Source organism: Arvicola amphibius, chromosome 12 (assembly GCF_903992535.2).
Source record: "Arvicola amphibius chromosome 12, mArvAmp1.2, whole genome shotgun sequence".
NCBI lineage: Eukaryota > Metazoa > Chordata > Mammalia > Rodentia > Cricetidae > Arvicola > Arvicola amphibius.
Window position 1 is genome coordinate 155529331 of NC_052058.2, and position 12989 is coordinate 155542319.

At 34.7% G+C, this 12989-nt stretch overlaps 1 protein-coding gene across 1 annotated transcript; it reads right to left on the reverse strand.

Moving 5' to 3' along the window:
* Positions 1–248: 248 nt before the first annotated feature.
* Positions 249–1208, reverse strand: LOC119802451 (olfactory receptor 6F1-like). Its single transcript, XM_038313380.1, has one exon. It carries the CDS (start codon positions 1206–1208, stop codon positions 249–251), a length of 960 nt encoding a protein of 319 aa, XP_038169308.1.
* Positions 1209–12989: the final 11781 nt, after the last annotated feature.

The window sequence follows — 12989 nt, forward strand, 5'->3', positions numbered from 1 at the left end:
AAAAAATATTTATTTGAAATAAATCCATTGTGAATAGTCTATTGGCAAAAGCTTTCATTATTTACACTATGGTATTGTATTAAACAAAATAAATATGATAGCTATAAATAACTTTTAATATAATTCAAAGCAAAACATATAATATGCAGAGGTGGGTTTATAAGAATTCCGTTTCTTAATTTCAAATACTTACCATGAACAAATGAGAACTGAGAATTCTCTCTAAACAAAACTTAATCATTGCCTTCTCAAAGCTCTTGGATGTTTCTGTTTAATAGAAATCTCTTTTGTACTAGAAATTTCTGGAAAGCTTTCATCACATCTTTGTTCCTCAGGGTATATATGAGAGGGTTGACTAATGGAGTAATCACACAGTAGAACACTGAGACCACTTTTCCAATCGTAAAATTGTATTTGGCTGGAGGGCGGACATAAGCAAAGATGATGGTGCCATAATAGATGGTCACCACCGTGAGGTGGGAAGCACAGGTTGAGAATGTTTTCTTCCTAGCCTCCAGGGAAGATAGCTTGATTATTGTGACCACGATGTTGCCATAAGAGCTCATTGTGAGAAGGAAAGAGCTGAGAATCACCACAGAGCTGCAGGTGTAACCCAAAGCCTCCACCAAGAATGTGTCCGAGCAGGCGAGTTTAAAGATAGGGTCCGAGTCACAAAAGAAATGGTTGATTTTTTGTGGGCCACAAAAGTTGAGCTGAGAGATGAGGATGGTGGGTAGCAAAGGGGCAATAAAACCCCCAATCCAACATCCAGCTGAAAACCTCAGGCAAATCTGCCCACTCATGAGAAGTGAGTAGTGGAGAGGACGGCATACAGCCACATGCCGGTCATAAGCCATCACTGCCAACAAGATGCATTCAGTGGCTCCCAGGGAGAAGAAGAAGTAGTACTGAGCAATACAGCCCGCAACGGGAATGGTGACAAACTCTGTGACACATGTAGCCAGCAACTTAGGTACTGTGGCTGTCGTGTACCAGATCTCCAGGAAGGACAAGTTTCCTAAGAAAATGTACATGGGTGTCTGCAGTGTGCAATCCATCAGGATGAGGAAAATTATGAGAGTGTTTCCCATTAGAGACAGCAAGTACACAGTGAGAAACATCACAAATAAGGCAAGTTGCAGTGCGGAGGAGCCTGGAAATCCTAGAAAAATAAACTCTGTCACTGCTGTTCGGTTTGTTAGATCCATACTTCATCACTGCTCTGGGAGGGATCAACAGCTTTCAGGTGACGATAGGTGGGTGAGGCTCAGGATTGTGCCGTGTTATTCATTGATGCTGTGACTCTAAGTGATCCCTAGCAACCAGAACAAATGAAAGCCGTTGGAAACATAACTGACAATTTCACCCATAATGGACATTCATTATCTAGCTTCATAATACAAACACATTTCCAATGTAAATATTCGATCTACTTCTTCCAAATGAAAAACAAAGTAAATAGGTTACGCTCCCACCATCATATCACCCGGGTATTAGGTCATTGGTGGACCCCTGAAAAGTTGTTTTAAAGGCTAAGGAAGAACATGGCACCACCTGACACTTAGGACTTTGTTTCCTAATAAACAGATACAAGAATCAGTATTTGGTGCAGTTGCTGGTGAAGGCCTTCACAGTACAGTGCACCCTGTTAGACAAAAGACTACCCTGATTTTAAATCTGTGGTCTTTATTTGCATATGAATTTATGAGTGGAGGGAGATAAGGACATGCGTTTAACCAGACATTTTGTTCCTGAACATCAATTTAACTTTCCTGGTCTCTGACTTCTTTATCTTTATAATCTTCACGTCTTTCTATTTCCCCAGACTGATCAGAATAAAAACTTATAGAAGTGAGAATCCTTGTCATTAAAGTCATAAGAATTCCCCACGGATATAGTTACATGTATCTATGTCAAAATAGCCAAGTGATGACTACAAAGTTTAAAAATCTTCTCAAACCTAGTAAAATATTCTTTTCATTTCCAATATTGTTTGATTATGAGCTCCTTACAATAAAATACACTGTGTAAATATGTCACATCACAATGAATTGAAATGGTCATTTTTTTTTCTGTCTGCAGTTTCTTATTTCAATGCTTTCTGGAGATTTTGAGAAATAAAACATCATTAATTCAATGTATTTCATCATTGATTCCATAAGGTAATTACACCCAGTAATATTATTTATATAGAGGAGAAATTTTGTTGGAAGTTACTTTTTCTCAGACATAATTCAAAGGCAAAGTAATGTCAGTATTTTGGCAATGTTTTATTTTTTCCTACCAGAAGCTACAAATACTAATTCTCTAAAATTACTAAGCCTATTCCGTCAGTTGTGTAAAAAAAAAAAATTCTGCTATTCAAGATATACACTAATTTTAAAAAGTTTGAGAAATTAAGAATATCCAATTCAAGAAAACATTTTATAATAAAAAAGTAATTAGAACTAATTTGAGAAATGTTTCTCTTTTTAAAATATCTTGTCTTTAAGAGTAATATTAATATTATGCTATCAATAAAAGCAATATTCCAAATGGTTTCTATTGTTTTTAGGAAAAGGACATTACATTGCTTTTATTTCATCATTAACAAGAAAGGCTACGTTCATTATTTTAATGAACTTAACCAGAACGTGTGTGTGTGAAACTAGACTGATGAGATCCCCCTCCAAAGTCCCCATTACTGTACTAACACACATCGTGGTTCCAGTTCCGCTATTAGGGCTGACAAAATAGTCCATTTTCCCACTCATGTAAGTTAAAAGAGAACTGAAAGACAGAGAAAATGAACTTGAAATGAATAAAAGCTTCTATTAATCCTCAAAAATAAAAGCAGCTCATACACAGTTTTTGTTTTACATTATAGGATATGTCATTCACTCTACATACAATATATATATATATATATATATATATATATATATATATATATGAGCAAGAATATTGTTTTTCTTAATGACATTATCTAAATTAAAAGTGTGCTACTGATAGTTATTTGGGCGGTCCCACTATTACCCATAAACCTTTGAGGAATGACACATACAGTTCTTCCATAGTGCACTTACCTGGAGTGGTCTGCATTATCACTTTTTACAATTTTAGTATTATCAGTAATCACACTCTGAATTTTCATTTTCAGCAAAGCTAAGAAGTGAGTACACTCCTCAGGAAACTCAGAGGAAATCACATGTCTTCTCCTTGTTGTGCATTGGTACTCTTGGTAGCACCACATTCTTTCAGATTTCTCAGGTGTAATTTCCTACTGTGGTCACAATAAAGGAAAAAAAGTGAGTTCAGAATTCCCCTCCTGAGAAGAATTATGATTTCATCATCCCAGAACCTTGAGACAACTAAATAGATTCCCTACAGAATTCTCTTTGTTGAGGGTCAAATGTATTCCCTTGGGGACTAGAGAAGAGCAGAAATTCTTTACAGGACAAGAAATGCCACCACAGGAACTGTGAATGGTGCCCCTCATGACTTCATTAGTTGTCATTGCCTATAGTCTGCGATCTTGAAAGTAGTTATGAAGATAAATGGCTTGATATTTCAGCCTCCAAAAGAATTTTTCTTAAACCATAATCTTTAGCATATAAAGTATTAACTGAATTAGCATAGAAAGGCCTTAATCTGAAATACGACAACAGCAATACAATAACAAAGCCAATACTGAGTTTGTATCTTTTATGAAATTATAAATTATTTGGAAATATAAAAAAAAGTCATAACCTACAGTAGAGCACAAAACTAGGGAGCTTCCTAAATGAAAGAGCCTCACACAGATGGGAAAAGTGAAGACCATTGTTGCCAAAGGAATACTAAATCTTGTAGAGAAAATAACATGGGTTGATATGCATTATCAAAACAAAACAGAGAAAACAAGTTTGATACTGTTCAAATTCTTAATTTCCACAACCAAAGATGTTGACTATTTTTTTATTTTTTATATTTTATTTTTTTATTTTTTGTTATTTTGAGACATGGTTTCTCTGCAGCTTTAGAGCCTGTCCTGGAGCTAGCTCTTGTAGACCAGGCTGTTCTCGAACTCACAGAGATCCGCCTGCCTCTGCCTCCCGAGTGCTGGGATTAAAGGCGTGCGCCACCACTGCCCGGCTAGATGTTGACTCTTTAAACATTATTTTTGCTACAACAGAAAACCACTGCTGTAAATACTTTTTAGTGTATAAAGTAGAATTATGAGTTTTTCCATTTTTTAAAAATATTTATTTATTTATTTATTTATTTATTTATTTATTTATTTATTTATTATACAATATTCTTTCTGCATGTATGCCTGAAGGCCAGAAGAGGGCACCAGGCCTCATTACAGATGGTTGTTGGACAGAAAGTGACTGCATTATTTCCAGGCTACAATATCCCACAGTCATCCCGTGACCTAGCTAGAGTAAGTTTTCCTACTTTTTTCAGAGAATGGTGGGTTTTGAGTTTGCAACTACAGAGACTATTGCTTGAAAAGGTGGCAAGTCAGAAAAGATGGAGGAATGGTACTTACTTTTTCCCCATTACTCCTGGGCTAATTTTGGAGAGAATTAACTCAATTAACAGAACAATTTCCCCCACCCTATCTTCATTCTGTTTTGACAACAGGGGTTTTTGGACGAGATTCCTGATCCTTCCCTGCCTCCACAAGGACAGGGATCAAGAATGACCTGGACCCTGAGGAGAACTCGAGATAATAAACAATTGAGTACTCCAGAGCGGAAACAATAAGTCTTCGAATATCTCTGACCAACCTGTCAGAGCAGAAAGAGTTCAGAACCCAGTGATTGAGTAAAGGTCTTAAGCAAGGTTTGGGTGCTGTGTGCAGGCTCTCACAACAGAGAAACAACTAAAAAAAGAAAACAGGCTTGACAGAAATAAAGAGAAGGACATACAAACACACACACACACACACACCACACACACACACACACACACACACAAATACAGGGAGGGAGAGAGGGAGGGAGGGAGAGGGGGAGGGAGGAAGGGAGACAGAGAGAGAGACAGAGAGAGAGAGAGAGAGAGAGAGAGAGAGAGAGAGAGAGAGAGAGAGAGAGAGAGAGAGAGAGAGAGAGAGAGAAACAATCAGGTGTGGCCACTAAACAAACACCTGAACAGAGGGGAGAATTGAATAACATCTCATACCGTTCTCTGACTCCCGATCAGTGACTGTGTTCACCCTCTGCTGTATGTCCAGATCAAAGATGCTTTAACAAGATTTACCTCCTAAGGTAAAAGACCAGGCAGGTTTAAATTTTTACTTTTGGGTTGAAGATTTTAAATTCCTCACACACTTTATACAGCAATTAATCAAAGGAAACAACTCTGGAGACCTGGAACAGGTCTTTGCACAGTAGGAGCCCCGTGACAACCATACAAATCCACACGCTGAGGGGATCGAAGAAGAACCCACCCCTATGTCTTGAGGTCTGACATCTGTGACTCTAAATCTGTGGGACCTACAAAAAATGTTGGGTATCCACCAGAGAAAACTCCTTCAACACAGGCTTTAGCCAGCAGAAAACTTTCATTAGGATGTTGCAAGCCACACTCTATATATTTCATATTCAAGTTAGCACAGAGTCTCTCTTGGGGTATCTTTTCAGCATAAAAAATAATATCCTTGGAAAATAGTCTAGTTCACAAGAACACTGAGACATAAACAGAACTAGAGATGTCAAAATACAAGGTTAGTACATTTAAAGATGTTTTTCCCAAAACCACAGAATTTGATGGATTGGTCCTTTATTTTCATTTCATAATGTTGTCTACATGTTGAGATTTAGGACATGAATGGTAGTTCCATAATGGAGTCATTAATGCTAATGTTTGTTACAGGAGTCTTCTCAAAACAAAATACATAAGAATACTCTAAACTCAATTATTTTAACATGTTCCAAAGCCCACAGTCCCTTCTGGAACTCAAACAACTCTCTTAAATATAAACATCTGTATATTTCCAATATACAATATTTCAAAATAACAATTTTCACTTCAAAAGGAAAAATGGTAGGAATACAAGACTAGATCAAGGAAATCTCAAGATCCAACAATACAAACACCACACATTTCAACACCATGTCTATGTCTAGAGTATTTTAGTGACATCTTTTGATTAGATGAAGTTCTACTGTTCCACTTCTTCTCCCTGTAACAAATATGATCTCTCTTGGCGTGGGTTCACATTATGGCTACAGTTTTCCAAGGCAGGTATATCATGATCTTTGGATCTCCAATATCCTAAATTTTGCACCGTAACTTTAACTGTCTTCATAGCCTCCTGTGAAGGCCTCACAGAGCATCCATAAAGAAATTCAAACATGACACTCATTGTCTGATATCATTGGCATTCTTAAACCTTATTATAATCTTCCAAGGCTCCAAAACCTTGGCATTTTGAGTGCCAGTAAAATTGGCATCAAGTGCAGGATAAATTGCAGTTACTCTACAAGCTTGAGATATAGTTTGGCCTCATCTGTCACTGATAAAACGACCTCTGTGTGGCTTAGTGATGGAACCTGAGAAAATACTCTATGTGGTTGTTTTGAGCAGGGAATCTGTTAGTGGAATAATCAACTCCATATTTCTCCTTTAGAATCAGTCTGAACATAGTTAATTTACACCTTTTGGGAGGTAGGGTTTGGCTTTCAAGGTATCTTTCCTTTATAGCAGTGCACGGCACATTTTTTTTCTTAATTGGGCTAGTCTTTTTTAAACAATTACAGATGTTTTCTCTGTACTCTCTTTGTCCATAGCTTTAACATTGTTCATGTTCTTTTCTTCACAAACTGCATATTATTTTTAGCCAAATTAATTGAATTCTCATTATAAATCCCAATAGACAGCGATAAATAACCACGTACCAAACTTAATGTTATAATACATTAAAATTTTCTCCATCAAACAATTTAACCCATTACTTTTAGTTCAGCCCCACTCAAATGTTCAGTATGCATTGACACAACTGGCTTCTTCTTCAAGACACAACATAGAAAGCTGCTAAAAATGTTCCCCAAAGAGTCCTTGTTTCTCTATATAATCTCATGAGATGGACATCCAGTGTACACATGTTCCTTGATACTCTGATTTTTTCAACCCACACCATAGGTGCCCCAAACAATTTTCAGCTGTTTCAGACTCTCCTTGTGCTTCTAAGTTTCATTATCTCCATCATGAACTCCACACTTTCAGATGCCTGAGGTGATACATGGCCTTGTCCTTCTGCTTCTGTCTACTTCTTTATTTTAATTGGGTCCACTGTTACCAGTTCTATTAAAATCATTACCACCTATATTACCTTTGGGCATTTTGTCCCAATTAAGAACGATGCTCTCACAACCTTTGCACTCAAGAGGATGTCCATATGTAAATAAAAAAGGAACAAAACTAGCCAACCTTTAAGAGGCAAGAATGGGGTTTTATTCATCTGGAGACATCAATACTAACCTGAGAAAAACAGGAAGAATTGTATTTAAGACTTTGATTTGAAAATTTTAAAAACAGAGAGCTTCACCATCGTTTACAATGATGAACATTGCTTTGGTGAGTGTCCTTTGAACATGGCTATTACCCTGAACTTCCTTCTTATCTACTAGGGATTTTCCAGCAATCCCCCCACACCAATTTGAAATGTTTTAAGAAGGGATGGAATTACAATTTCAAGTCTTGAATATTTGAGAAAAATTATATTTTTATCTCAGAAATAATCAGAAATGTCATTAAAAATGTGTGAAGACAGTGCTCCATCACTTTACATAAAACCATCACAGAGAAATATTGCTACAGTATAGAAGTTGCATTTAAAAGGCGAGAGTAGTATCATGGACCGTGGTAATTAATATATCACAAGAAACCAAAGAGCTGATCATTGTCTTTCTATGTCACCTATATAATTGCTGGTACTTTCAAATATTCTTTTCTTTATTCAAAATTTGCAAAATGTGCATAAGTACATATAAACAAATCCTAGAAATGACTTAAGGATTAAAACATTTTATATAACACATAATAGATTTGTATCTTTTTAAAAATGCTATATGCAATAATGTTAATATATTTTGTATGAATTGCATATATAATAGGATGTAGATGGCTAATCTTATACAAGTATTACTTTGAAAGTGGTTTCAGAATATTAACTTTCTTCCATAAAATTATGATTATATTTTCCCCTCCCTTCAAACCATTCTCTCTGCCCCTCTTTGCTTTCTTTCAATATCATGCCTTTTTATTATTTATTGTTCCATATACATGTATGTATATGTACAAATATATTCCTAAATGTAAGTGTATGTATGTTTTGCCTGCATGGATTTTTGCATATCAGCTGCGTGCATACCCTTAGAGGCCAGAAAAAAATGCTATATCCCCTAGATCTGGATTTATGGATGGTGTGAGCCACCATGTAGGTGCTGTAATCTGAATCTAGCTCCTCTGCAGAACCAGCACCTGCCCTCAACTAATTATAAAAAACTCCAATAGTGTTTGTAAAGACTTTTTCCTGACTGGAACCTTAAGACTTTAGTCTTCAGTGTTTTAGTTATTTAGTCCTTGGTGTTTTCAAGATTTTATTATAATTATAAGTTTAATATATGGAAATCATATGCAGTACATATTTAAAAGAGATAAGTAATGATTAACATTTCAAATAAATAACTCTTAAAAATATTCAATTGATAGAATGTTCATTCTTATTAAGCTAGTTTCTCTTCAATAGCCAAATCACCCACTATATGTCCAATCCTGTCAAAACTTGCTTCTTTAAATAAACACTTGCAGTTGTTTGGTTTGTCTCTTGACCGGTTAAGACCTATTTTCTCTAAGCATGTGGTGTGCTGGGCTTGTTTCACTCAGCATGTTCTCCAGGACAATCCTTTCTGCTGTAAATGGATGAAAGCTGTAATACAGATGTCTCCACAGGTGCTGAAGTACTGATGAATTGTTTTGTTGGAGAATACTTAGTGCACATTTATCCTGACACTCTTGAGGTAAATTTTCCATATATTTATGTTAAGTCCTCTTGTTCCATAGTGTTCATACCTATAATTTTAAAAATTTATTTTCAGTAAGACTTATTATTGAAGGTTGAGTATTCAAAACAGTACTATCTCTATTGTGGTACTGATTTCAAATCTGTCAGCTTGCTTTTAAATATAGTTGCTCTGTGTTCAAAAGCACAGTATCTGTAATTATAATTAGTTCCTTTTGGAATCCTTTTATTGGTAATAGTCTCTGACTCCAGTGTTTTAACTTAAATTTTGTAATGTCTGATAAGAGAATAGTCCTTCCATTTTACTTAGGCTTCCTTATGCTAGAAATATCTGTTTTCCATCTCAAACACGTGTGTGTTTCAATCAGGTTAGATTCTTATAAATAGAACATGAATGGTTATTTTTATGACACATCTCTTGGTTTAAACAGTTAAAATATTTCACTTTAATTATATCTAGTAAAAAAGTAGAAAGAAAAAGAAAGTAAAATTAAAAAATCGAGGTATGATAAATGGGTAAGTGTCAAATTATTGCTTTTGTTTTGTTAGTTTTGATTTAGTTTTTCATAACTGGGTTTCTCTGTGTATCCCTGATTGTCCTGGAATTTTCTCTGTAATCCAGGCTGACCTTGAATTCAGCAAACTCTCTGCCTCTGCCTTCTGAGTGCTAGGATTAAAGGCATGTGACATCACTCTCTGGCATTCTTTATATTCATTTTAGTTTTTATATGTAAATATTTTGCCTGCATGTGCTTACAATGAAGGATGTATATATTTACTTCCTATAGATATTAGAAAGCATAATATCCCCTGGAAGTGAGTTACAGGTGGTTATGAACCTCCATGTGGCTGGCAGGATTCAAACCTGGGTCTTATGCCAGAGCCACAAGTTATTGACCATGTAGCCATCTCTGAAACTCAAAAGGCAACAAAATAAAAAAAGAGATGATATCTTTTGACTCAAACAATGTAAAATTATTCTTAAAGATGCCATGTTCATTTAAAATGATGCAGCAAATAATTTTAGGATTATGACACTCAATCTACTATTTTTAGTAAGTAAATTTCAAGAAAAGAAAATTCAAATTTATGGGAGATAAATAAACTCATTACTACAGCCTTGATGGATATCATCAACATATGTAAATCAATTTATAATCCATATCTTGTAGAGCTGTTTTCTTGGCTACTTGTGGTTTCAAATGATAGACCTCTTTATGTGAGAATTGACTTTTGATACTTTGGTTTTGGATAAAAAATAGTTGAATGTAATGTTTACACACAAAAGAAGCTGCTTCCCAGTTTATTGGACTAACAGTGAAACAAATATCTAATGCCTCCTTTTTCCCAAATCACTTCTTTCTTGTGTTTCACTTTGCGCTCCTTTTCCCCAACAGGCACTCTTTCCTTGAAACCACACATTTCCTGTTCCAGGTATAGCATATGTGACTAAGGTCTCTTTTTAACCACTGTTTAATTTCTGAAAATAGACTAAATAACTGAAGTATAATAACCTAGTCTTCTGAGAAAAAATACTTCACCAGTAATTCACATAACATTCACTAAAAGTGAGTTAGAACTAACTACTGAGTGGAGTGACCAAAACAGCTAAAGGCTACTGAATTTATCCACACTTTCAATTTCTCAAAAGAAACACCAGGACCATTAATTTTCACAGCTGCTTAAAGCAATTGTAAGAGATCTCCCATGGATGAACGCACAAGCCTATTCACACTCCTAATAGTCAATTATTAGTCACTAGTTTCACGTTTTCTCTGCAGTCATGATGCAAATCACACTGCAACCCTATTGTGTGTTTTCTTTTCTGTCATTGTCATATAACTTCCAACATTTGTTTCACATTTGAAATATATGCATGCCAAGAGTTTTAAAAATTCTCACAGATGGCATCCAATGCGTTTTCAAAAAAAAAAAGGGTGGGGGTTACAATTATCTTGACATAAATTTGAGGGGAGGAGATGGAAATTTTTAATAAAAAATAAATAAACAAAAAAATACAAAAAAATAATTATCTTGACATATACATCATGGATCTTTGTGAGAGGATGCTCTTGGTATGTGACCAAACACCCCTTTCTATAGCATGACTCAGCCAAAAGGGAAAAAAAAGGCAGGGATGCAGCTTCCTGATTTGGTCTATCGTTTCTCACCTTACACTGCTGCTTAAGGTGATGCTGAACACATCACAGGCACCAGGCTGAACCCTAGTAAGGCGGGTCATCTACTGAAAAAAAAACCCACATTAAGAATCTCTTACACATAAACTAGAATGTGTAAAATAAACATTTGCAAGGTTTTGTGTTCTACAATAATGTCTTGATTTATACATTTTAATTTCACTGCTCACTTTACTGTAGTTCTAATATAATTTAATTGGGCATTTTAGACTTTGCTCTTGAAAAGTTATCTGTCAAATGTAGAACAAATAAGCTGATCTATTCAATACACGCAATACTCACACCATTCACAAAACATTTTTTCTCTTTTTGCATCTTGCCAGAACAGTTTACTACCAGTATTTGAAATGAAAAAAAAATTATTCACATAGGATTAATTAGCTCATGTTGATTTTAATTGTCAATCACTTATCTAATATCACTAAATTATGTTTTAAACTTTTGTTCATTTTATGCTGTTAGAATTTTGAAGCTGTCAAAATAAGCATCTAATACATCTGAATCTTTCCAGAAAAGAGTAACTTTGGCTATCTCATCACTTACTTTTGTTAACTGTTTTCTGTCAGTTTATAGATTTTTTTCAACTCTTCTTAGGCTGTTTTTCTTTTTTAATAGGTTATCTATATCTAGAAAGAATTTTTTAGATGATATGAGTAATTGATTAAACTTGTGACAATATTTTAGAAAGCTAATTATAGCTTATCTTTAATTTTATATACTTTAACATTTGCACTTTAACACCCCTATATTTGAATAAAAATTTTAGAACTTAATTTTTTCCCTTGAGAATTATTCAGAGAATATGTGCATATCCATAACTATTGGGAGAATTTGGTGTGACATTCTAAACTATACATTAGTGTCAGGCAAGCTTGAAGTCTAATTCATAAGAGAATAAAAGTTGTAAAGTAGAGCATCATGTCTAGTTTTATGTACAAAATTTTCTTTGCCCAAGCATAGCTCATCAAACAATATTTCCAGTATTTTTGTGGATGTGTATGTAGATACTGTTCACATATACAAACCCTTGAGTTTATGGTATTGAAATTGTCATCTGTATTATGAGTGATGTTCAAGAAAACCTGAGATTTCTCCAAGAAGAAAATTTTGCCTAAAACATGCAAATTTAATTTTGAATTTCCAGGTAAAGGACCTATTCTGATAGTCTCTCAGATATTCTAAAATTTGATGTGGTTGCATAGAATCCCCCTTCTTCCATGCTTATCTTAATTTCTCTTTCCCTCCTTGTTCTATTATTTCCATGTCTTGCCCTTCACTCTCAACTCCCCATCATTCTTCATATACATAAAAATTTGTATGTATATAGGAAAATACTCATAGAATGTAAAGCAATTACATATGTATATACTTAAATCATAATAAGTATATAAACAGAGTTTTAAATCTATATCCCACATTTTTATTTTCTCTGGGCATTTTTAACTGTTGCAGGTAGTTTAATCTGGAAGAGGAACTTGCCATATATTAATCAACTTAATATTTGCTACAAAAATAGGCTTAATAAAATTTATTATAATGAAAACCAACACTAAGGGTTTAGCATCATAAAGTACAATTAGAAAATCTGGCACATACATGTGTATTAACAACTGAGCATGATGAGAAAAATGTACAGAGGTCAAAGCAACAAATAGATGACTATTTGATTTTTCACACATAAACACCAGATTTAGGAAACGGAAATAAAGAACATTAAGAAAGATGGTAGTGATTTATCAGTTATTTTGTTATTTTTTGTTGTTGCTTTTCTATCGCAGATAAACCTCTACTTTGAGACC

Bases quoted from the DNA above. Each gene is read 5' to 3' on its own strand.
- LOC119802451 (XM_038313380.1), bottom strand. From the start codon at position 1,208: ATGGATCTAACAAACCGAACAGCAGTGACAGAGTTTATTTTTCTAGGA.